Here is a 27,011-nt window from a genome sequence, read left to right on the forward strand (position 1 = left end):
AACCACTCTTCTTCTCTTGGACTGCGGCCCTAGATAAGATTTTGACTACTGATAATCAGCAGAAGCGTCGATAGTTATCTCAGATTGGTGTTATATGTGTAAGAAAACTGGAGAGACAGTGGATCATCTCTTGCTACATTGTGAGACAGCGATAGCCGTGTGGAGCAAAGTGTTCAGTCGAATAGGGTTGAGTTGGGTGATGCTTGCCACGGTGGTTGAGTTATCGGCCAGTTGGGTGATGCCGAGTGGTGCTCCACAAATCAAAACTGTGTGGAAGATGGTCCCTACCTGCATTATGTGGTGCATATGGCGAGAGCGTAACGAGCAGACATTTGAAGACAAGGAGCGGACACTAGAGGAGTTTCAAGCTTTATTTTTTCGCAACTTATTTCTTTGGGCTATAGCTGTAGATTTTAATAGCCTAAATGTACATGATTTTCTTTCTTCTATAACGACCTAGATAGGTCTTATCTCTTGTATATATTCTTGTGTACTTGGGCTATACCTATCCTTATTAATACTACCGTTTACTTATCAAAAAAAATATTCTGCAAGGCAGACCAAAACCAGCTAAGAGCACTGAAGGAACTTTTACTATGCTTCGAAGCAGCATCAAGCTTGAAAGTGAACTTCGATAAATCAGAGTTAGTGCCAGTTGGAAAAGTCAGCAACACTCTGCAATTGGCCAGCACACTTGGAGTGTAAGGTCACCTCTCTTCTCATGAAATATTTGGGACTGCCGTTGGGGGCTGCCTCAAGGGCTTTATCAATTAGGGATGCAGTTATCGAGAAGATAGAACGAAGATTAGAAGAGTGAAAAAGATTGTACTTGTCTAAAGGTGGCCCGGATGACTCCAATTAAGGGTGAGTTTGGATCCCAAACTCATCTCAACTCATCATTACAACTTTTTCAAATCCCAACACAAAATATAATAAACAATTCAACTTTTTAAAATCCCAAAATAATAATAATATTAAAAAATAATATTCTAACAATATTTTATCATCTCAACTCAACTCAACTCAACTCACTTCAACATCCAAACACACCCTAAGAGAACTCTCTCTAACTTACCAACATGTTTTCTGTCATTATTTCCAATTCCAGGCTTCCAGCTAGTGTGGCGGCACAGATTGAAAAACTCCACCGTGATTTCTTATGGAGCGAGGTGGGGGATGAATTCAAATTCCATCTAATTAGTTAGGACAAGATGTGCAGGCCAATCTCTTCAGGTGGGTTGGGTATAAAAAATACGAGAACATTCAATCGGACCCTACTTGAAAAATGGCTATGGAGATATAATATGGAACGAAAAGCCCTATGGAAATTGGTGGTTGATTGCAAATATAGAAGCTTGTGGGGTGGTTAGTGTACTAGAGAGGTGAATGGGGCCTATGGAGTGGGGGTTTGGAAGCATATTAAACGAAAGTGGGGGGTGTTTACTCACCATACTAAATTAGTGCTGGGTGTGGGTTCTCAAATAAAATTTTGGAGGGACATATGGTGCGGGGATGAGGCTCTAAAGGATTCTTTTCCATCCATTTTTCAGGTGGCATGTGATCAAGAAGCTTCAGTGGCGGATCTCAAGGTTCGATCGGGGGACCAAGTCTAGTGGAACATCACTTTCAGTAGAGCGGCCCAAGATTGGGAAGTAGACAACTTTGAGGCTTTCTTCAGCCTATTGTATTCCGTGAAGCCGAATGGACAATGAGCCAATATGTTGTGGTGGACACCTGCAGATAAGGATGCATTCTCGGTTCAATCCTTCTATAAGTCCCTCACACAACTACCAAATATTCAATTCCCATGGAGAAGAATTTGGAGGAATAAGGCGCCCCCCAAAGCGATCTTCTTCACTTAGACAGCTGCCTTGGGCAAGATTTTGACAACCGATAATCTGAGGAAGCGTCGAGTCGTTATTCTAGATTGGTGTTGTATATGTAAGAAATCCGACAAGATAGTGGATCATCTCTTGTTACATTGCAAGACAGCTAGAGCCTTGTGGATTGAAGTGTTTGGCCGAGTAGAGTTAACTTGGGTAATGTCTGCCACAGTGGTTGAGTTATTGGCCAGCTGGAGACTTCCGGGAGGTGTTCCACAAATCAAAGTCGTGCGGAAGATGGTCCCTATCTACATTATGTGGTGCATATGACAAAGCATAATGATCGGACATTCAATGATAAGGAGCGGACACTAGAGGAACTTTGATGTTTAATTTTCCGTACTTTATTCCTATGGGTCATAGTTGTAGACTTTAATGACCTAAATTTTCATGATTTTCTTGTTTCCACTACTGTGACCTAGATAGGTCTTATCTCTTGAATACCATATTGTGTACTTGGGCTATGCCTATCTTTTTTAATAATATCTTTTACTTCTAAAAAAAATTATTTAAGATATGGTATGATAATGTCTTCACATTTTGCACTAAACTTTATCAACATTTAACGAGTATATGCCATGACAGATAATCCAATTGTATTCATCCAAAAGCTCAACTTTTATAGCACCAATTTTCCTGAAATTTCTATTCCTATTTACTTAAAAAATATCCTGAAATCACCATTTTGTTTTAATTAGAAGATGCAAAGGGAAGAAAAAGATACCTCCAAAGGATCTGATGCAACGGGGATGGTATCAGGAACTTTTTCAGCAATATTGGATGCCTTCTGAGCAGAATCAAGGGCAGAATGATTATGGCTTCTCCTCTCAATCGCACCAAACCCATTACCATGACTTTCACGGAAGATTTGTGAAGTTGTTTCACGGGCAAATTTGGTCACAAGAGAGAATTTTTCCAAGACTTGAATTGAGAGATCTCGAGCAGGATCATGACCCTTTTGCCTTTGCTTTACATTGTATTGAGAAACACTTGAAGTTTCACTGTGAACCCCAGCATCAGTTCTCTCCTGGTTATCATTTAAAGGGGACTCACCAATAGAAACGGACATAGATGGCTCGCTAACAACAGAAACAGCCCTAGGCAGCTCCAAAGAAGACAAAGTTTTCTGTGTAAAAGCAATAAACATGATAAAATGTATCCGGTTGCCATTGGACAGTCTATAATTACATATTCAACACATCAAGAAAAAGCCACAAAGATTTAAAAAATATAGGTCGATTAAGGGAATAAGAGCATAAGGCCAACTTTCAAACTTCATATATTTTGCATTGTTGAAAACATATGTCCATGGAAAATGAGAGAGCAAAGCAAGGGAATGCATGTTTGTTAATCCTCCACTTGATCTAAAGCAAGAAACATATAGCAAGAAACAGAAAGACTTATTTTCTTATGGTAAAACTAAGACAGAATCTATTATCCTCATGTGCCAGTATCATTGGCAGAGAAGAACATTATGAATTTATTAATCAACCAACGAAAAAAGTAAATCAGTAAAATGCGCACCTGGAGAGGATTTTGAAAATCATTCACTAGAAATACATTTGCATCCTCTGCAGACCTAGGTATTGACAAAAAAGAAACTTAGAACAATGGTAGAATGTAAAAATATTTTTTTTTTTTACAAGGGCAGGTTTGGGGCACAAGACAAAACATCTCATATCATCTCATCATTACACCTTTTTCAAAACCCCATACAAAATATAATAAACAATTCAACTTTTTCAAATCCCAATACACATTTTTCAAATCCCAAAACAATAATAATATTAAAACATAATATTTTAAACTTTAAAACAAAACACAAAATTCTCATCTTACCCTCCAAACCTAGCCTAAGTATAACTTGATAAGTATGTTTTTCACAGAGCTTAGCTTGTAATTAGGTTCATCTCCTGTATACTTCATGTGTACTTGGGCATTGCCTAATTATGTGGATTAATAAATTCTTCTTACTTATAAAAAAAAAAAAATATTTATATGTATGTACTAAAGCACCACAAGCACAAAATGGACATAATAATCAATGAAATTATGATCATAAATTCTGTTTACCTCCGATTAATGATTTTCTGTTCTTAGTAAATAGCTTGGTCACTGCAGTAACCTTCTTCTGTTTTGGTAATTCCGTAGCATATTGATAAAAAATCCCTCGTCAATGTAAATATCTTTTTCATCCTCATTTTTATTCTTAAAGGCAATGAAGACATAAAACTAGAAACTTCTTCATATATTGCATTACTGACCAGCATTTTGGACCAGATTGGTTCCACAGTTTTATTCTTGACAAAAAAAGAAAAAAAGAAGCAACATATGTAACAATAACCAACCTCACAATAAAAACATGTTGCTTTATACTACCGAGAAACTCTTTGACTCCTCCATTGTAGAAATAAAGAGGAGGATAAGCAAGTCCTGCAGAAAACTTCCATTCACAAATTATAGACATACATGGCAATGAATCGATTTGGTCATGCAGCATAGAAGATCACAGAAGCTTCAAATTACAAAAGGATAAAATGATACAGGAACTCATGATAGAAAAAAGTAGAACTGCTAAAAAAGTATTATACTTATATGAAAATTCACTCGTAAACAAATTCTAGATTCACTTAATTGCAAATTAAGTTTTGGATGGATGACTCAAATCTAGAGAACCTGGGTTACTTTGCAAATTAGACATGGAAAAAGCCTATGAACACGTCAACTGGAAATTCTTACTTTATTTACTTGCATGATGTGGCTTTGGAGAGAAATGGTGTAATTGGACAGAGTTTTGCATCTCTACAGTTCACTTCTTTATCTTGCACTCATGGGTTTCTTTAATTCCTCTTGTGGTTTGAGATAGGGGGACCTGCCCTCTCTCCTACAATTTAAACTCGTCATGGAAGTTCTCAGCATGATAATTGTGGGCCTTGTGGAATGTGATTTTTCTCTATGGTTTCCCGGTGTGGAATGGTGATTATGGCTCTATTGATATTTCTCACCTTTTTTTTACGGACAATACTCTCATCTTTTTTGGGGCAAATCTTAGGCATATACAATCTTTGAGGACTCTATTTCTTTGTTTCGAAGCCGTCTCGAGGTTGAGAGTCAATCTCTCAAAGTTTGAATTGGTGCCAGTGGGGGCTGTCCCAGAAGTGGTGAATCTAGCCTCTTTCTTGGAATGTAAGGTTTATCTTCCCTACCCTTGAATTATATTGGCTTACCACTAGGTGCATCCTTTAAATCAAAGAGGATTTGGAATGATGTTGCTGAAAAGGTGGAGCGCAGATAGGCTCACTCTGATTAAAAATACTCTTTCTAACCTACCCACCTATTCCTAATTCCTATCTTTGAACCCGCTCCCCACAAAGGTTGCCAACCGTATTGAAAAGTTATAATGTGACTGCTTGTGGAGTGGGATGGGGAAAGAGTTCAAATTTCATCTGGTAAATTGCTCAATTGTTTGTATTCCAATTTCTAAGGGTGGATTGGGGATTCGTAATTTGATGAAGTTCAACCAAGCTCTACTAGGTAAATGGTTGTGGTGGTACCAACACGAAAGGGGGGCCCTATGAAAGTCTGTTATAGATTTAAAGTTTGGGAAGGCTTGTGGAGGATGGTGCTCAAATGAGGTATGTGGTCCATATGGGGTGGGTTTGTGGAAATATATTAGAAAAGGCTGGCAAATCTTCTAAAGACATGCACATATTTTGGTGGGCGACGGTTCTCATGTCAGATTTTGGTACGACAAATGGTGTGGTGAACAAAGTCTCCAAGACACCTTCCCTACTATTTTTGAGCTCGCACGAGTGAAGGATGCAGTGATAGCTAACCTCTTGGTCTTCTCTAGTGGCTCCCCTTAATAGAATTGAGATTTCATTAGGACAGCCTAAGATTGTAAGTTGGAGGCTATCACAAAGTTCTATGCAGCATTGTATTCCATAAGCAAGACTGAGGGTACCATAGATAAGATGAACTGAAGCCCCTCCAAGAAAGGAAGATTCATTTTCAAATTGTTTCCCCAAGTTTTAACGAGTCTTGGAATGACCACATTTCCATAGAAGAGTCTATGGCAGACGAATGCTCATTCAAAAGTAGTTTTTTTATTTTTATTTGGAAAACATCATTGGATAAGATTCTTACCATAGATAATTTGAGCAAACATTGGGTAATGGTGTTGGACTGGTGTTCCATGTGTAAGAAGAATGGGGAATCAGTTGATCATCTGCTTTTCCATGAGGTGGTCAGGATTATGTGTGATGATTTTTTTGTGGGAATTGGATTATCATGAGTCATGTCTCTTAGGCCGGTGGATTTCCTAGCACGCTGGAAAGGCCTCCAAGGTAATCCACAAGTGGCAGCAATCTGGAGAACAGTTCCTATATGCATGTGTTGGTGCATTTAGCGGCAGATAAATGATAGAAGCTTCGAGGACCGCGAGAGAACGATGGATGAGCTTAAAGTTTTCTTTTTTAAAAAATTGTTCTTATGGGCAGGGACCATTGTTTTTAATGGGCTAAATGTACATGATTTTCTACTTTCGGTTATAAACTCTAGTTAGGTACTTCTCATGTATACATAAGAGAAGGTCCATCTAAGAAGTCTAGCATGATCATAACCAATAATGCTTGTATGTTTAACATAAATGACGGAACTTCAAAAACATTGTAGCCAGCATCGTAAATATTTTACCCCTACAAAATAATGCCCGACTGTTTTACCTGAAGACAAAACAACGATAATGTACTGCCACCCAAGTGCTGGTGTGTGCCTCCGAATGGACCGCACCTCTGTAAAAGGCACTGCTCTTATGGTATAAAGATTCCTATCTACATAACAACCCACACAGCAATAAATTCAGAAATTATATCACTCTCACAGACAGTAATTTTTAAATTAGATATCTAAAGCCAACAACCTTTCTCGGACAGCTTCGCATTCGAGCTTTGGCCTTTGTATGGAATCCACGTCTATCAATTACATACACACACACACAAAAGATGAAAAAAAAAATGAATAAACCCAGGCATATAACAAAAACAAACAGAAAACTAGTAGAAATTACCATAAAGAGAGTATGGCCTTGCTTAATCAGCTTTAATCGCCCACTGATCCTCTCGGAAGCGAACTGCGTCGGATGAATTGTCACATTATCCTTCAAATAGACAATCTCTGCACCGTCGGGCTCGCTGGACGAGCTCTGTGTACGACTATCGCCTCCCATCATGCTTGCCGACCCCTAAAACCGAATTTCACAAACAAAAACCTCAATCAAACTCACAGATTACGCATTAATTGTCATTCGATCAATATGCTAGCGTTCAGGAACCAGTTCTTGCAAAAACTGAAATAGGAATTCCGAATTAAATTTGATTTCGATTTAAACGAAATCTTGCAAAAAATAATCGATGTGTTTGGGTTGCAGATCGGATACGGATGGAAAACGCTTACTTGGAGCTGTGACGCAGCGTAGTCGGCGTCGTCAGACAAATCGTGTAGGTCGGTTTCTTGCATGACTAGGGATTGAGCGGAAGAGAGAGAGAGAGAAGTTTTTCTTCGTTAGGAAGGCAGGGGGGCAACCGGTTTGGGAGGGAGAAAGATGAAGAGAGAGAGTGGGGGGTGCAATGGTGGGACCGAGTAGGAAAGATGTGTTGGGACAGTTTTTATTTAAAAAAATCTTCACAACTTTTTAATATTTCACATTCTACTTTTTTTTTTAATTTTTTTATTAAATATTTTTGTATAAATAATGAATAAAAAATTAAAAATAATTTTTAAAAAAATATTAAAAAATTAAAAAAAAAATGAAATGTAGAGTTTTAAAAAGTTGTGTAGTAAAATTCGTTTTTATTACAGCCCGTTGGGTCTTGCTAGGTACGGTCCATTTTGTGCACGAAATTGTGTACAAAGCTGATGTGGCAGATGTAAATCTATTTACAAAAGAAAAAAGTTATTTTATCTTTTTTATTTGACTGTTCAAGTTTACCGTTAGTCAAAAAATTTTTTTTTTACTTAATAATTAAGAAAATAATTTTAAATATATTAGTATATATTTTTTATTTTTTATAAATATTTAAATGTATTAAAAAAATATAAAAAAAATACTAGACTATACATCTAAGAGTATTGGCATTGGATTAGCCAAATGCCTTTTTATCTTCAAATTTAGCAAACATCATCCATATTTGCTCCACATTGAATTAGCTAAATTGTTTTCATCCAAACTATAAGCAACAGTAAATCTATTTTTCTTTTCAAATATGAAAAGAACTATAGCAAGTCTAAAAGTATTTTTTAAGATTATTATATTATAGATATGAGATTTTTATTCATATGAGATTTTACTATCTATATACATATGAGATTATTATATTATAGATTGTTAGATTGTGAAAATAAAAATAAATATGATTTGTTGGAGGTTATTAAAGATTATGAAAATAAAATAAAAATTAATAAAAAAATATAAATAATAAAAAATAATAATATTTTATTATTATAAAGAGTGTGATGACTAATCCAATATAGACTTCAAGTTTTGAATGATTAGCTAAAGGTGAAAAAGTTACATATTAGTCAAAATTTAAAGAATAGGATAACCAATCCAATGCTAATGCTCTAACTATAAGAATGAAGCGGCATAATAGTTCCACTCTTTACAAAAAAGAGAGAAAAAAAAAATAAGACGACATCACCTGCAAGGCTGCAAATCTTTTCTCACAAGGAATTCTGACTCCTAGCATTAGTTTTTTTTATATGTATCTTTAAAATTACATTTTTTAAAAATTAATTTTACATATAAAAAAAAATCTTTACATTAGATTATGTATTTTTGAATTAAATAATAATAAAATATTATTATTTTTAATTTTTTTCTTAAAATTATTATTATTTTATATATTTTACAATTAGCACCATGTGCTAAAAAATATAAATTTTATATATTTAAATATTATCAATTTCATATATTAAAATGACCAATTTTATCAATAAATATTAATATGTACTAAAAAACATTTTGTATAATTAATTTAATATTTCATATATCAAAATCATCTTTATACAAATTTTACAAAATTTATTTTAATGGGTAAAAGAGTGAAAAAACATTAAAAATAATGTTTGGAGAGTGAATGAAGCACTATTCATAATTATATAAAAATTTAGAGATGCATAAGTTAATGTAGATGAATTTAGAAACATTATACAAATGTGAAGATGAAGATAAAGATAAACATGAATAAGTCATTTAAACATTTGCATCCCTGAAGCTCATATCCGCATCCAACCGTATCTTCAAGAGTGCCAAAGTTTCCTGTCATGGCCACCGGTTTCCACAGTAATTACTTCGGTCATCCTTATCTTCTTCACTGGAGTTTGATCTAACGTCGTTAGCCTCGGCGCCTGCTTGAGTTGTCACGGCCGCTGCCATGGTCGCAACCACATCGTCAGAGCTCTCCAACACCCAGCATAGGACTCTACAAGTTTTTTTATTTTTATTTTTCCGAAGCAATCTCTACAAGCTATTTCAATATAGCTAAAAGAAACATTCCAAATATTTTCCACGACTCTACAAGCTATTACAGGAAAACTTTACAAGCTTCTTGTGAAACACTAGAATTTCCAAATAGAATTTCCAAATATTCCAAGATAGATAGGTGTATGGTGAATATGCTAATTTATTATGGTGGGGATCTGCTTGTCAATCTCAATAACTTTTGTTGGTTTCGTTGTCAATCTCAAGAACTTTCGTTGGTTTCCTTTCTAATTGATGGTTTTGTTCATTGTTTCCTTGACTCAATATCAGGATTTTGCTTAGTTTCGAAGTTTTGCAATCAGATAAGATATTGAGAAATTGATTGCACTTTCTACCATTTTTTTTTTGCAAATGAACAGAGGTAGGACATAGCTTCAAAAAGAAAAACACCCAAAAGAAACGAAATAATATTCAAACGATATTTTCTCTTTCATTTTGTTTCATCTCCCGCATGTCTCCAATACCCACGCTGCACGCCAAAACGTCCCATTTCATTTTTGGAAAACTCTAAAGCCATGAACAGAGCTAATGGAATCACAGGCTAAAAACCAGCAATTGCAGATTCAACAATAGCCTATGAGGTATGAAGATCAGCAACACTAAGCATCAAATCCTATAATAGAGATGCCCTTAACAAAATCAGTAATGGATTCCGTAATAGCAGGAATAGGGGAGAAAGGAAGGGGTGGGGGAGGGAAACCCATTTACCATTTCAATAACTACAAATTCATTTCAAGTGAGCACTTCAATATCACATTTCTCAAAAAACACTAGAGAGAGCGAGAGAGATACCCAGTGGTGTGGTGGAGGGGTTCTGGCGCTCCAAGTGCAGAAGGTCTCTACTTGTCTGCCTGATTTCTTTTTTACAGTTGGAGCCGAGGAGAACGATAGAGAAGGGAATGGCAGAAGACGTCGTCTTTGGCTAGAGGACGGGTTCTGATGCAAGAGAATATAAGAGAAGAGAAGAGAAGGGAATGGCAGAGGAGGATCTCGTTTTGGTTAAGTCTGAGACGATACGCACCACTTCATAAGTTAAGATTTTTCTCCCTCGACGTGTCGTTTCATTTATTACCGTGGCTTGTCAGATCATTTCAATGCGCAAGGGTTCGCGAAAACGCCTGGCTATAGAGTTTTCCATTGCTATTTCTCAACTTTACGAGATACTCTTCTTTTATGGTGTGGATCGTCGTAGATTCGAAGTTACATATGATAAAGATGAATTCAAACATTTATAAATATTAATGAAATAATTTATGAATAGTAATAAATAATTTAAATTAAATCTTTTATTGAATTTTAAAAAATAAAAATAAAAAGTTGAATAAAAAAATTATATAGCTAAAGAGGGTTAGAATATAATTTTGTACTATTATTTTTGTTTTGAGATTTGAAAAAGTTGAATTACTTTTTATATTTTATTTGGAGATTTGAAAATATTGTAATGATTAGATGAAAATGTTAAAAATTTAAATTTAAAAAATATTTATGCCTAAATTATTTATTTATTTATTTATTTTGAAAAATGTCTAAATGATATTTGAATGTTGAGATGGGATGGCTTGCCTAATCCTCCCACCTGACGTCATTAGAATGCATAAAGAAAATAAAAAACCTCAATTAAGGGGTTGTTTGGAATATATTTCATATCATACTATCTCATCTTATTTACAAACATCACTTAAATACAAATATTTTTTAATTTAAAAGATTTAACTTTTTCATCAAATCATTATCTATTTATTACAACTTTCTCAACCTTACAAATAAAATACAAAAAATAATTCAACATTTCAAAGCACAAAACAAGTATACTATTAAAAAATTATATTATAGCAATATTTGATCTTTATAATATTTTATTCAAATATTTCTTTTTCATTCTCTAAAGCCTTATAAACATCATAATTCAAATTATTTCAATATTATTCCCAAACTATTTCACTATTATTAAAGTATTTTTATCTCATTATATTTTCAAAGTTAGGGGTGACAAATCGTGCTTACGTGTCGTGTAAAGTTATGAACATTTGACTATATAAGTAAACCTGAACACAACCCCGTTAAGTTAAACGTGTCGAACTCCCAAACCTTAACTCAACTCATTTAGATAACAGGTTGTGTTGTGTCACCCGTTTTGACCTGTTTAATAATTAATTAGAAATATGTTAATACAGCACGACTTATTTAAACCGTTTGTTTCATGTAAATAGGTTGAACTAAAACGCATAATTCATTTGACCTGATTAACATAATTTCACATAAAGGTTCAAATCTATATTATTAATAAGCACAATATCTTAATATATATATATATATCAATATTTTTTAAATTTTAACATATAATAAAACTAATATTACAAATTATACAATAACAAATATGAGTATAGATCTAAAATTATAATCTCAACAATAAAAACAATAAATATATAGGCATACTAAGAAATATTAAGAGTACAACTTAACAATAGGGGTGACAATATGTGACACGACCTGTTAACCCAACACAAACACGACACGATAATAATAGGTTTGAGTTTAGTCTTAACAGGTTTGGGTCAAAACGGGTTGACCCGTTAAGATGCGATTGTTTAACAGGTTGATAACAGGTCAACCCGTTTTGACCCGTTAAGAAAGTTAAAATTACAATTATACCCTTATATCTAAAAGTAAAATTATTGAAATTTTAATTTTGATATTTTTCTTATTTGGATTGTTATTTTGGACTTATAGTTAATTATATATATATTTTTATAGATATTGTGATTTTAATATTTATATAAAATTATGTTAAACTTAATAAGGTCAAACGGGTTAATTTCGAGTTTGTTCAAACCATTTACATAAATGGGTCGGGTCGTGTTAACATATTTTGTAATATTCACTAATGGGTCAAAATGGGTAGACACGATATGACCCGTTATGTTAATAGATCATGTCAGGGTTTGAGATTTTGATATGATAAATTTAACAGGTCGTGTTCAGATTGACCCATATAGTATAATATACATGTATTGACACCACACGAACATGACTCGTTAATACGATTTGACACTCATACTTAAACAATAATAAAATTTTAATTTTGAAATAAATTATAAACGGATCAAAACGGGTTGATTTCGTGTTAAGCAGATTGACCCGTTAATAAGTCATGTCTTAACAATTCGTTTTGACCCGAATATGTTAGCATCAAACCTAAACTCATTAATTATGTGTGTTGAATTCACGAGTCGTGTATATTGACACCCCTACAGTCAAAGCATCCCTTAAGAAGTAGAAAATCATTTAGAAAAATTCTTTTCATCAACCAATATTAACCACTCTACACCCCTACATCCTATGAAAAATATCCACATATTTTATGAAAAACACATCACATTTTATGAAAAACTATAGGTGTGGAGTTTGAGAATAAATAGTAACTGATGCACAGTAAATCCCAATCTTTTTGGAGATTTGCCTGGGACTTTGGCTATGGTTTTGGAGAAGAATCAGAAACTGTCGGGTGACCAGAAAAGAAGCCTCCGCTGCCATCTCCTACATGGCTTCAACAGGTTCATTTTTCCCTTCCCATCTTTTTCCTTTCTGATGGTTTGTTTGTGTACTACTTTTTATTGGATATGCTCTACTTGGTTGCTAAGAAAATGCAATAGACGTTAGTTATGATGACTTCAAAATTTGTTTGGAGGTGTGTATTTGGTTAATCAAAATTGTTTGACGAATCAAGGCTGTGCTTGCATGTGTCTTTTGCTCATCAATAAAACTTATCTTACTTATAAGAAGCTGGAAGATTAAATTTAGAAACAATGAGTTAAAACGACGACAATGAAATGGATATGTGGAGATTAAAAGAGGGAAGAAGAAGAAAAATGGAGGCATTTGTTGAAACAAATGGTGCATTGATATGGAAAAAATAATGGGAACATTGATTAGATGGTTCACCATAAACCAAAACAATAAATGAATTCCACCCTGTGGAGGATAACTTGTTTTCTGTTTGGGTGTTTTCAAAGCAAAAGGAAGGCTAAATACTTTGGTTGAATAATGAGGGCACTGAGTTAAATTTAGATTTGGGATTCAATCTTTGGTTGGCCTTTGTCCTGATGTCATAGTGCTGGCGACGGAAAGGGAAAACCTAGATCTAAAATGTAAAGATGAACTGAAGTGGACTTACGGAAGTTAAGTGTTGAAGTAAGAATCGAAGTGTTGAAGAGTTTTTGGTTTGTAGTGGGTTGTTGTTGAAGAGACGGCGTCGTGTGAGTTAAATGGATATGTTGCCGTTTGAAATTGAGAGGAATAAAAAATGCTGGTGTTTATTTTAGTTGAAGCTGTGCGTTTTTGGTTTGGTCTGTCATTTGAATATTGTTACTTTCATTGTCATTTTATCTTTATTTCTACTTTTTGTTATGAGAGATGCTGTCAGTACAAAAGGAGAGCAGAGAGAATGTTGAGGAATAATCTGGAACTTTTGGCTAAATAGAATCTGTAGTGTTTTCTTGTAAGGAGGTTGATTCTCCCTCGAAGCAGAATCGTTATCAATACAAATGGTGTGGCTAAGGCTTTCATCAAACAGGTTAAGTGCACTTGAATTCATCTTATATCTGCATGCGTCTTCATAATTTCTTCTTGCACAACCTGCGTACAACAACCAGCAAAGGAGATTATTAGTAGCATTCTTAACATTGGTATCAAGAGACTATTGGTCCTACCATCCAAACCCAACTCTAGCCAAACAGATCCATCCCATTACCCATAAACAGTCCCAAACAAAACCATACAGAACCATCACTACCATGGCTGAGAATACTAGATCCAAACACCAACACCTAGAAACCTTACAAACTCAATTAGAACAACACCACCAGGAATTTATTACAGTAAAAGCTTATATCAGGGAGCTCAAAACTGATGTACAGAAAATGAAAGATATGTTACGTACCCTGGTTAAAGCCAACAAAGGGGTCAAGCTTGACTTCCCTCATTTCCAAGGAGTTAATCCAGCTGCATGGCTTTTTAAAGCCAATCACTACTTCGAGTTCTACCAAAAACCACTGCCTCAACGATTATTGATGGCTTCTTACCATATGGAAGGAGATGCCCTAGTATGGTTCCAAAATGTTGTAGATGGAGGGTTATGCCGTGACTGAGAAGCTTTTTCCAGATCATTACTGCTACGTTTTGGACCCACGGCCTATGACGATCCAATGGAGGCGTTGACGAGGCTGAAACAAACCAGTACCGTGACATCTTACATGAACCAATTTGAGGCGTTGGCCAATTGCCTACGAGGTCTTTCTGATGCTCACAAACTGAGCTGCTTCCTTAGCGGCTTAAAAGATGAGATCCACATCCCAGTTCGTATGTTATACCCTGTGAATTTAAATGTAGCATATGAGTTAGCAAAGATGCAAGAGGAATACCTTCCAAGTATAAGAAAAGTTGCTAAATCGATGGGGGAAAGGACCACTTCCATGGGAGGGAGAAATTATTCTATTGTTTCCTATTCTAGTGACTACTCCAAAAAATGGAAGAAACCTATGGGGTGCTAAACCAATTTCTTCCGAGCAAATGAATGAAAAGCGACACAAAGGCTAATGTTTTAATTGCGATGAGAAGTGGAACCCTCTACACACTTGTAAAACTCCTCGTATTTATCTATTGGATGTGAATCAGGAGTTGTGTGATGAAGAAGAAGAGCTGCCAGTTGTAGAAAAAGAGGAAAAACCAGCGCTGGAAACACCAACTAGTAGTAAAGACAAGCTGGAAATTTCATTGGCTGCTATAGCGGGCACCTCCTCGGTGAGAACGATGCGCTTACTGGGAATTCTTGGTGGTGAGCAGGTGGTGATTTTAGTGGACTCAGGAAGCTCCCACAACTTCATAGACTCAACCTTGGCAGCAAAATTGCAGCTGCCTGTTGATTATTCAGTGAACTTAAAAGTTAGAGTGGCAAATGGCCAAAACCTTAGCAGTTAGGGAATCTGCAGGACAGCCCAGTAAAAGGTGCAAGGTAACTTGTTAAACCCTCCTCTTCATTTATTGGATTTGGCTGGCTATGACATTGTGCTTGGAGTCTAATGGCTAGAGACCTTGGGCCCCATAACTTGGGATTTTAGAAATTCCTAATGATCTTTGTGTGCGAAGGTAAAACCATTGAGTTCAAGGGATTGAAGTTGAATTCCTTAGTTGTCGAGGATGGCCAAAAGTTATTGAATGCAACTTTGGCTAAAGGGAAGGGCATTCTTTTACAGATTGTATGTGAAAGAGAAGTTAATGGAAATTATGAATTGGTGGAAGGGCAATTTTCTGAACTGTTAGAGGAGTTTAAGACATTATTTGATGAACCCCAAGGGTTGCCACCACCTCATACTTATGACCATCAAATTGTCCTTAGAGAGGGAAATCAACCCATAACAAATAGACCCTATCGATACCCTTATTACCAGAAAACTGAAATTGAGAAGATTGTGGCTGAGTTATTGAGATCAGGAGTGATTAGACCCAGTTCTAGCCCTTTTTCCTCCCCTGTTTTGCTGGTTCATAAAGTCGATGGAAGTTGGAGACTTTGCATGGACTATAGGGCACTTAATAAGGAAACGATAAATGCAAAGTTTTTTATTCCCATTATCGATGAGTTACTAGATGAACTCTTTGACTCGGTGATTTTTTCCAAACTCGATTTAAGATCAGGCTACCATCAAGTAAGAGTAGTGCCTAGTGATATTCCTAAAATAGCTTTCCATACCCGTGATGGACATTACGAGTTCTTGGTGATGCTTTTTTGTCTCACCAACGCTCCATCCACATTTCAAGGGTTAATGAATAATGTTTTCAAACATTTTTTGAGAAAATTTGTGTTTGTATTCTTTGACGACATTTTGGTATACAGTAAATCTTGGAAGGAGCATGTGGGTCACCTAAAAGAAGTGTTAAACATGCTGAAACAACATTGCTTGTATGCAAAAAAATCTAAGTGTCGGTTTGCAGTTGATGAAGTTGACTATTTGGGCCATATTATTAATGATAAAGTGGTAATGGCTGATCCTTCTAATATTGTTTCTATGGTAGAGTGGCCCGAGCCCAAGAATGTGAAGGCCTTACCAGGATTCCTAGGGCTCACGGGATACTACCGGAAATTCATCCAGAATTATGGTCTTATCGCATCTCCACTCACCTCATTACTCAAGAAAAATTCTTTTTCTTGGAACATGGAGGCCAGCAAGGCTTTTACAGCCTTAAAGCAAGCTATTTCCCACCCACCGGTCCTAAAACTTTCTGATTTCAGCAAGCCATTTGTGATTGAGTGTGATGCAAGTGGGAAGGGGATAGAGGCAGTGTTAATGCATTCCGAGTAGCCTATTTACTTTTTAAGCTAGGCTCTTAAGGGCAAGATCTTGCTATTATCAATGTATGAAATGAAATTATTAGCTCTTATGATGGCTGTACAAAAGTGGAGGCCGTACCTTCTTGGGCAGCCTTTTATCATTAAAACTGACCAACAAGCACTGAAGTTCTTGTTAGAACAACGGGTGGGAACCGATGCCGAACAAAAGTGGATCACCAAGCTAATGGGGTATGATTTTGTTATTGAGTATAAAAAGGGCAAATAAAATAAAGTGGCTGATGCCCTTTCAAGGAGGGAAGGGGAATTACAAGAGGCTGGTTGCTCGGCTATAATCTCATTTCCTACACTCCTTTGGATTGAAGAATTAAAACAAAGTTACCAAGAGTCTCTCGAGATGGTTGAGTTGCTAAAGGGTGTATCTTAGACTTCAATCCTACCAACAGAAAACTCTAGCATTAAGGCACAACATGAAATTAGTCCCAAGATTTTATGGGCCTTTTCTAATAGAAGAGAAAATTGGTAAGGTGGCTTACCGTTTGAAGCTATCGGAGTTCTCTCTGATTCATCCAACTATTCATGTGTCGTGCCTGAAGAAACATTTGGGAGTACATGTACAAGTTTTGCCTACGCTTTTTCCGACAGATTCCATGGGAGAAGTGCAACTCGAACCAAAGGAAATTATTGAAAGGCGCCTGAAGAAACAAGGGGATAGAGCTGTGACTGAGGTCTTAGTGAAATGGATGGGTTTACCAAAGGAAGAAAGTAGTTGGGAACTTCTGTGGAGGCTTCAAGCTCTTTACCCATACCTTGTGGGCAAGGCGTTTTTAAGGAATGGGGGTTGTCATGGTGCCGGCGATGAAAAGGGAAAACCTAGATCTAAAATGTGAAGATGAACTGAAGTGGACTTACGGAAGTGAAGTGTTGAAGTAAGAATCGACGTGTTGAAATGTTTTTGGTTCGTAGTGGGCTGCTGTTGAAGAGACGATGGCATGTGAGTTAAAGGGATATGTTGCCGTTTGAAGCTGAGAGGAATAAAAAATGCTGGTGTTTATTTTAGTTGAAGTTGTGCATTTTTGGTTTGGTCTGTCATTTGAATATTGTTGCTTTCATTGTTATTTTATCTTTATTTCTACTTTCTGTTATGAGAGATGCTGTCAGTACAAAAGGAGAGTGGAGAGAATGTTGAGGAACAATCTGGAACTTTTGGCTAAATAGAATCTGTAGTGCTTTCTTGTAAGGAGGTTGATTTTCCCTCGAAGCAAAATCGTTATCAATACAAATGGTGTGGCTAAGGCCTTTCATCAAACAGGTTAGCTGCACTTGATTTCATCTTGTATATGCATGCGTCTTCATAATTCCTTCTTGCACAACCTGTGTACAACAACCAGCAAAGGAGATTATTAGTAGCATCCTTAACACCTGAGTTGTACGAGCCAGACTCTCATTTGATTTCTAGGCCCACATCAGCAGTTATGGCTCTCCTCATGGTGAGCCATTGCCCAAATGTGGATTTGGCACTGGATAAGAAAGTAGGAAGCTGCTGAAATTTTATTTAGTCATATGTTCTTTTACATGATATTCACTGAAAAGGATATATGCCATTGTCGATAATATTATTACTACGGATTTCTGGCTTTGTTCTGGTTATTTTGTTAGCAGTTTTTAGTTATATTGAGGGTTAAATCTATTTCTATGGCTCATGTTTCAATCCTTTTTAGTTTTTTTCCATGAGTGTGATCATCATTATTGGGCCTTTTCTTTAGGAACTTCGTTTTTTTAAAAATTTTTTATTCTGTATTTGATGATTGTTTTCATTGAATGTGCTTTTATATCTTGCAATCTTGGAACAAATCAAGAAAGTATGTATAATTTTCTACACTTGCTTAACCAAGCAAAGTTTTTTCTGCAAAAATGCAGTTGATGCAATTTATCTTGCGTACACCCTTCTCAATTTAATAAATCCAAGTATTTAATCAGTGTGGGGATAATTATACTTGGTTTATTTGTTGCGGGAGCTTAGGACTTGTCATTTGATGTCTATGCCTATGTTGTTGTTTTCATGGCAAACATCTGTATAGCAATATATCTTGCTTCTATTGTTCGAATCGGTAATATTTTCAATCTTATGCTTCTTATGTCTCATTTATGGGATGGTTAGGAATTTCATTTTATTAGTTTTCTATATCCTCCATTCTTGCAGGTAAATCCAGTGGCCTAAATACCTTTGGTCTTATGTGGTGTAATGGTAAGATGTTTTAACAAACTTGCATGATCTTTAGTTAATTTTATGTGAAAGAAGCAAATTGAAGTCACATGTACTCAGTGTGAGAATCCAATTACTTATGATGGTACGAATAACATGTGGACCAATATTGCTATTCTTGACATCAATCAGAGGGGACCTACAAGTGACTAAACTTTCCTCATATAATTCTCCTCTGGCTTTCAGGTGTTGTTCATATACGAATTGTTGTGCATAGAAGTTTTCAGGTGCATGCCTGAAAAAAATGCCAAGGCTGAAGTTCCCTCATGTTCTTTCGTATTTCTGCTGGTGGATATGATTTGCTTTTCTTTAATTATGTTATTCAATCGGCAAGCGCTTCTTTTCTTAATTTTCTCAAGTCTTCTGTCCTACCTAATAATGCTCCCTGTTAAGTTCTTCAGCAACAAAAGTATTATTATAACAACTACCACTCAAACAACTACCGACCTGAGAGTTTAATGTAACCAATTGGTTACCAATGACAATAGCACTGTTAGAGTCCTATATGCTTCACCACATAGTATTGTACACCACTCCCCCTCCCCCTCCCCCAAGTTCCCAACCCCCTAGTACTTATGTATACTTTTGATATCCTCATCTTGAAATGAATAGATATTCTTAGTACATAAATTAGTAACATATTGACAATCGTGAACCAGATTTTGGGGATGCATACTTCAATTTGAAGTTTGTCAAATAATAGTGTTCTAATATTAACAACGTTTCATACTTATAAAAAAAATAACAGCATTCCTTGGAATTTCTCTCTTGGTAAGAACACATCACTATCTTGTTAGATAGCATTTCTAAGTTCCTCCAAATGACTCTGTCAAGTCTATGAGTCCAAATCATAAATTCATATTGGTTTTGTGAAGACCTAATTTCTTATCTTTTATATTATGTTTTAGTTCCTTTCACACTTAAATTAGATACCTGAAGGCTTTATAACCCCATAGTACTCCAAATGAGTGTCACAGTATTGGTGAACGATATGACTGGACTAATTTTAAAATGGGTGATGCTACAGCCCCCGCTGGGGCTCCCGCTGGGGGTGTAGTGTTATTTTACATGTGTTTTGTTTAAATAATTTTTTATATAGATATTTTATTATTTTAAAATATTTTAAAAAAATAAAATAAATTTAAAACATCATTCAGAAAATATTTTCTTAATCAGAAAGTAAAAAAATATATATTAAAAAATACTTTCTTAATCATGAAGTAAAATAAAAAATATTTTTAAAAAAATAAAATAAATTTAGAACATCATTAAAAATACTTCCTTAATTAGAAAGTAAAAAAAAATTCATTAAAATATACTTTCTTAATCACGAAGTAAAATAAAAAAATATTTTTTTATAATTTTTTATTTTACTTCGTAATTAAGAAAGTATTTTTTAATAATATTTTGAATTTTTTTATTTTTTAAAAATATTTAAAATTATTAAAAAATCTATATAAAAAATAATTAAAAAAAAACACATAAAAAATACACTAATCTCCAGCGGGAGCTCCAAGCGGGAGCTCCCAGCGGGAGATATAGCATTTCCCTTTTAAAATTGCTGCATTGGAATCTTTTGCAGGCAATGATGGTTCTTTCCTGTATTATGGCTTTCTCAATAAACTATTGCATGTTTTTTTAATAAAACTCTCAATTTAGCTCTCACTCAGACAATTTGTGGTGATTTGATGGTACACAGTATATGTTTCCAACTTCATGATACCCTACAAAAAAAAAAAAAAAAGAGACATGAAGCTGTTTAAATCTTGATGTGAATATGTGAATATTACCATTATTTTCTTGAAAATTGGTGGCCTTCATGCAATTGTTTCACCTTAAACTAGATTATTTAGCTACTTTTTAGTCAATGTAAATTTCTAGACTGTAATTACTATGATGAATATCTAGATAGTTTTTCCAGTCCATATCCTCTTGGCTAGTAAAGGGATTCGAGGTCATGGGTCCCGACTCTCAATTGCCATAGACTACTAATCTGTTAGTTGGACCATCTGAACCAATTACTTCTTAAACAAGCTTAATATATTCGGCTAACATTAGATTAGATGTGTCTTTAAAGTCATATTTTGGTTACCAGAACTTCCAATCGCTACATCAAAGTTCATGCATTTTTTACCATATTGCAGTGAAAAATACTATATCTCTACCATAATTTACATAAACATTCTATAGTCTTAGCAAGACGGGAAATCAAAAGGCCTCTGCCTTGCCCTCCCTTGGATGGACAAATCGCCAGCAGGTTGGTTGATATTCTCTTGATGCTGTTGGTTCAGTTTGTTTCTAAAAAAGGCAGACTGACTTGGTGAAATTGATATAATTGTTATGTTTATTTAGTTTAATGAGACATTAGGATTGGCTACAAACTAAATTTCTGGTTTTGTGCACTAATGGTAATTTGTGAGCATAGTCCTTGGGCATGCAAACCCCTGGTTTGTACCATATATATACTCAATTTTCTGCCCTCCAACAGCTCTTCTCAATAGTTTTATTCTTGACCCCCAATTCTGTTGTAGGGTCTTCTTACAATTGGGCTTGGTTGGCTACTGTTTGGTGGGCTTCCTTTTCATTTGGTGAGCATGAAATGCTACTGATCTTATTTTTCTGCAAAGCTCTTGACATTGCCATTTGATCTTATTTTCTTGGCCAATACCTTGGTTTTATTGGATTCTGTTTATATCCATATTATAAACTCCAAGGAAAATAAGCACGTTAAGTTGTTGCATGAAAGCTTTCCTTTTCACTGGAGGTAACACAACCAAGTTTTGATCTAGTGATTAACTTGTGTTTGGTTGTTGAACCGAACTAACTCTTCCCAACTCATCTCAAACCAATCACTGATGAGACCTATTACTTTTTCAACTTTCCATAAAAAAGTTAAACTCATCTCAACCTATTTTATACATTTTAACCTAAAAAGTTAAACTTATTTCAATCTAAAAATGTTAAACCCATCTCAATGGGACCCACAAAATACTATTATTCACAACTCAACTCATTTCAATATGTTTTTGTGAAGCATATTGAAACATATAGAAATTTCCTTTGCAGTATAGGGTGTTCTTGCTTGAAATTAAAAGAGGAGGAGGCCTTTTATAGTATTCTCCCATAGCAGGGGATTTTCAAATTAGAATGACATGATATCAATTTCTCTTTCCCTGATGTGATTAATTGAGTCTCATGGTAAAAGTTAAAAAAGTAAGTGACAACTTTCAGGTTTTAGTCAAATTGGAGATCAAATTATAGATGGAAAATCTTGATATCACTGAAATTTATAATTCTATTTTCCATTCAGCGATCTTGCCGTCTTTTGTGATCAACCTGTTCACCTCAATGTATTGACTTTGTGTATTTTGGTCTACCGGATTTTACCCCTGATCTCACGCCTCCACTTTGAAATTACACTGCCTTCCAGACATATATGTACAACTGCAACACTATGCCACAACGTCTTTAATGAGTTTGCTTTTGGTTAGATCTGGACCTCTGTTGGCACTCTTGCTTCATATTTCACATGTTGGATTCCTCGCTCTCCATTAGGGTAATATGAAGCGATTGCATCATAAGATAAAATGCTAATTATACTTTCACCCCTTGATTATCACCCGTCATTTACTTTATACTTAAATTATCAAGACTTTGAGAATCCAATTTGTACTCTAAATAACAAAACATAAAAATAATTTAATTTTTTTCAAATTTCAAAACAAAATAATATTAAAAAGAAAAATGCTACTTGTACCCGGGAGGGGTTGGTAGGACCACATGTTTTGTGGCCCATGACCAAGCCACTAGCCATGTCGAGAGAAGGCTGGATAGCCCCACAGCAACCCCACGGGCATGCCATGGGCCCAGCCTTGACATGCCCAGTAAGGCTGGTGACTAGACCAGCACACTTAGCCTGGCCAGCGCGCCCATGCCCAGAGCTCACGCAGCACGCCCAGCCTGGACCGCACGCACGCAGCGTGCAGTAGACCAGCCCTCAAGTCCCGCGCGCAGCCCAGCGCCCCACGCGCACGCGCAATCCAGCACGCCTAGCGCCCAGGCACCCTGCCTGGGCCATGTCAGCCACATGCCAGCAACCTTGCTAACAATGTTAGCCATGCCCATGGCCCATACTATGGGCCAACCTAGCCCACCCATGGGCTCATGTATGCCATGGGTCAACTTGGCCCATGCCAACTATGTTATTGCTTATTGTTTATTTTAATTTAATTATTTATTTTTCAAGGGACCTATTGGAATCTTTCAAGTTATAATTCTTATAAATAGATCTCTTAGTCTTTGCATTTACATCTTTTGGAGATTCTTTAGAGGATGATTATTTTGTTTAGGAGATCAACAATCGGTGCTAGACATTTCATGAATCCAAGTTGTTGTTATCTCAAAGAGAGGATCGCACATTGCAATTTGTGAATAGGTGTGATTCATTTATTTTGTTCTTGCAACTTGATGCAATTCGTGAATCCAAGTTGTTGTTATCTTTGTTTTTATCAAGTTATCAATTCATGAGGTTTATTTCAACTATTGTGCAATCTGTGAATCATTAGTTGATTTGTTATCTTTTGTTCATTCAAGTTCTTAAGTATTTTACTTTGTTTTTTAGTGTTCATCATTTTGTTCTTGGTGTTTATTCTTCGATTGCTCATTTGATCCTTCCATACTCTCATTCTCGACCACTAAAGTGTTTGCCACTTTCCATAAATTCTTCCCATCATCCAACTTGGCCTAGCCTAAGTCCACTTCTCATACTTGTCTTCCATCTATATTCGACCACCATAATATTTCCTCATTCCATTTTGCCTTAGTTGTGAGTCTCACTTACCATAAATGGTTTGCCCATAAATCTTTCCATATCCACAATACCCTAGCCATATACAACACTTATCATATTTGGCCACATCATAAGACTTCCCTCCACAAAACCCTAGCCGCCCACCTCAAGTCCCTATAAGGTAATTCATTCCTTTTAGGAATCTTGACTTCCTCAAATTCAAATTCAAATTCCATTTCAAATCTCTTAATTTAAGGAATTGTAACTTTTCTTCAATTCCTTAAATCACTCTTCCTAAAATCTCTCTAGTCAACCATTGACTTGCCATCCTAGCCAAACCTTAATCACTCATCCCTTAAATCTCTCAACTCCTTCCATAGACCTAGTCAACCAAAGATTCCATCTCTTGCCATATCCAAATCTTATCTTGACATATTCAAATCCAATCCTCCACCTCCAAATCCCTAAAGTCAAGGAGGAACCCTAGACTCATTCAAACACCTTCCAAACTCTAGTCTTACTCTTCCACCTCATTCCCAAACCCTAGCATCATCCTAAACTTTAACTCTAAGCCAATTCTTCCCAATCTCGAAATCAACCATAGCCACCTCACAAAACCCTAGCTACACTTCATTATATCAACCCTAATTACCATCCAAGTGGCTCAAACATCAAGGGCACCCTTCAAGCAGTCCACATTGCATCAAAAACTTATAATCATCACTTAGATCATCCAAAACCCTAACCTCACCTCACTCATCCAACCCTAGCCCATCATCTTGGCGCCACACTCAAGGAAAAGTCCCTAGGACTCCATGTGACAAGGCTGGATAGCCTCACAACAGCCCCACGGGCATGCCATGGGCCATACTTTGACATGCCCAGTGAGGCTGGTGACCAGGCTAGCACGCTCAACCTGGCCAGCACGCATGCCCAGCTCTCGTGCAGCGTGCAGCAGCCCAGCGCGCAGCAATTCCGAGAGCACACCCAGTGCCCATGTAGCCCAACGCCCCACGTGCACGCCTAGCGCAGGCGCAGCCCAGCACGCCCAACGCCCCCAGGGCCCAGGCACCATGCCTGGGTCATGCTAGCACTGGCCAGTGCCTAGGCCATGTCTAGGCCATGTCAGCCACATGCCAGTAGCCTTGCTAGCAATGTCAGCCATACCCATTGCTCATGCCATGGGCTAGCCTAACCCATCCATAGGCTCATGCATGTCATAGGTCAACTTGGCTCATACCAACTATGTTATTGTTTATTTTAATTTAATTATTTATTTTCCAAGAGACCTATTGGGGGTTTTCAAGTTGTAATCCTTATAAATATGACCCTTAGTCTTTGCATTTTCATCTTTTGGAAAATTCCTTAGAAGATGATTATTTTATTTAGGAGATCAACAATCGGTGCTAGGCACTTGGGCTTTTTGGGTGCAATTCGTGAATCTGAAAGAGATGATCACACCTTGCAATTTGTGAATATGTGTGATTTATTTTTCTTGTTCTTACAACTTGGTGCAATTTGTGAATCCAAGTTATTGTTATCCTTGTTTTTATCAAGTTATCAATTCATGAGGTTTATTTCAACTATTGTGCAATTTGTGAATCATTAGTTGATTTGTTACATTTTGTTCATTCACGTTCTTAAGTATTTTACTTTGTTCTTGAGTGTTCATCATTTTGTTCTTGGTGTTCATTCTTTCATTGCTCATTTGATCATTCCATACTCTCATTCTCGACCACTAAAGTGTTTGCCGCTTTCCATAAATTCTTCCCATCATCCAACTTGCCCTAGTCAAAGTCCACTTCCCATACTTGGCTTCCATCTATATTCGGCCACCATAATATTTCCTCATTCCATTTTGCCTTAGTTGTGAGTCTCACTTACCATAAATGGCTTGTCCATAAATATTTCCATATCCACAAAAGCATAGCCATATACAACACTTACCATATTCGGCCACATCATAAGCCTTCCCTCCACAAAACCCTAGCCACCCACCTCAAGCCCCTATAAGGTAACTCATTTTTTTAAGGAGTCTTGACTTCCTCAAATTCAAATTCAAATCTCATTTCAAATCCCTTAATTTAAGAAATTACAACTAGTCAACCATTGACTTGCCATCCTAGCCAAACTCCAATGACTCATCCCTTAAATCTCTCAACTCCTTCCATAGACCTAGTCAACAAAAAACTCCATCTCTTGCCATATCCAAATCCTATCTTGACATATTCAAATCCAATCCTCCACCTCCAAATCCCTAAAGTCAAGGAGCAACCTTAGATTAATTCAAATACCTTCCAAACCCTAGCCTTACTCTTCCACCTCATTCACAAACCCTAGCATCATCCTAAACTTCAACCCTAAGTCAACTCTTCCCAATCTCGAAATCAACCCTAGCCACCTCACAAGACCCTAGCTATACTTCACTATATCAACCCTAATTATCATCCAAGTGGCTCAAACATCAAGGGCACCCTTCAAGCCGTCCACATTGCATCAAACACTCATAATCATCACTTAGATCATCCAAAACCCTAACCTCATCTCACTCATCCAACCCTAGCCCATTGTCTTGGTGCCACACTCAAGGACAAGTCCCTAGCCCCCCATATTGATTTGCCATCCCTAAACACTTAACCTACCCAAGTTCATCATCATCTTCATCATTCTATCACCTAAACACCAACCCTCTGTGGAAGGCCAAGCAAGTTGGAAAGGTCACTCGGTCATCATCCTCATCAAGGCAAGCTCGTGGTCCTTAGTATTAGGGACAAGACCGGGGGTCCCTAACAGGGTACCCCCCGCGTACTCGTTGTTATTCCACATGAGATTATTAAAACGGTGCGCTTTCGGCATTTTGAAACTCGAATACCCTTTCATCTTTTGGCCTCCCTAAAACTCGAATACCCATTTCATTTTCTTTTGATTCTGCAGTTCTTAAACTTCAACTGCACCACTCGTTTTCACCTCACACTCGAATACCCATTTCATTTCCTTTTGATTCTGCAATTCTTAAACTCAAACTGCACCACTTGTTTTCATCTCACCTCAGTTTCCTCTCACCAGTATAACATCTGCATCCTTTTACTTAGCTCTCTGCAGATTATTATAACCATAAACTCTCTGCAGATCACTCCAATCTCCCACAATATTATATGCATCTTTTTACTTAGCTCAAAAGCACTAGCTTG

At 36.3% G+C, this 27,011-nt stretch overlaps 1 protein-coding gene, 1 long non-coding RNA gene and 1 pseudogene across 3 annotated transcripts in view; 1 reads left to right on the forward strand and 2 right to left on the reverse strand.

Annotated features, from left to right (window-relative positions):
* Nucleotides 1–7,516, reverse strand: part of LOC108995647 (TBC1 domain family member 17-like) — a 28,239-nt gene extending 20,723 nt beyond the window's left edge. The window contains exons 1-7 of one of the 2 annotated variants that reach the window (XM_018971237.2): nt 7,338–7,516; nt 6,952–7,125; nt 6,805–6,856; nt 6,608–6,715; nt 4,232–4,316; nt 3,408–3,462; nt 2,608–3,009 (exon numbers count right to left, since the gene is read on the reverse strand). In XM_018971237.2, the coding sequence (XP_018826782.1) occupies nt 2,608–3,009; nt 3,408–3,462; nt 4,232–4,316; nt 6,608–6,715; nt 6,805–6,856; nt 6,952–7,125; nt 7,338–7,400 (939 nt within the window). In that variant the 5' untranslated portion in view covers nt 7,401–7,516. The remainder of the gene's footprint in view (nt 1–2,607; nt 3,010–3,407; nt 3,463–4,231; nt 4,317–6,607; nt 6,716–6,804; nt 6,857–6,951; nt 7,126–7,337) is intronic. The other variant, XM_018971236.2, reaches the window with a different exon arrangement.
* A 1,502-nt stretch (nt 7,517–9,018) lies between these two features.
* On the reverse strand, nt 9,019–10,495 carry LOC108995611. Its single transcript, XR_001996889.1, has 2 exons — nt 10,216–10,495; nt 9,019–9,364 (listed from the first exon to the last, which is right to left on the reverse strand). It is a non-coding gene; the product is annotated as an uncharacterized LOC108995611 (long non-coding RNA).
* A 7,745-nt stretch (nt 10,496–18,240) lies between these two features.
* Nucleotides 18,241–21,753, forward strand: LOC108995592 (annotated as a pseudogene).
* The last annotated feature ends 5,258 nt before the right edge of the window (nt 21,754–27,011 follow it).

Source organism: Juglans regia, chromosome 1, assembly GCF_001411555.2.
Source record: "Juglans regia cultivar Chandler chromosome 1, Walnut 2.0, whole genome shotgun sequence".
In the NCBI taxonomy this organism is placed as follows: domain Eukaryota; kingdom Viridiplantae; phylum Streptophyta; class Magnoliopsida; order Fagales; family Juglandaceae; genus Juglans; species Juglans regia.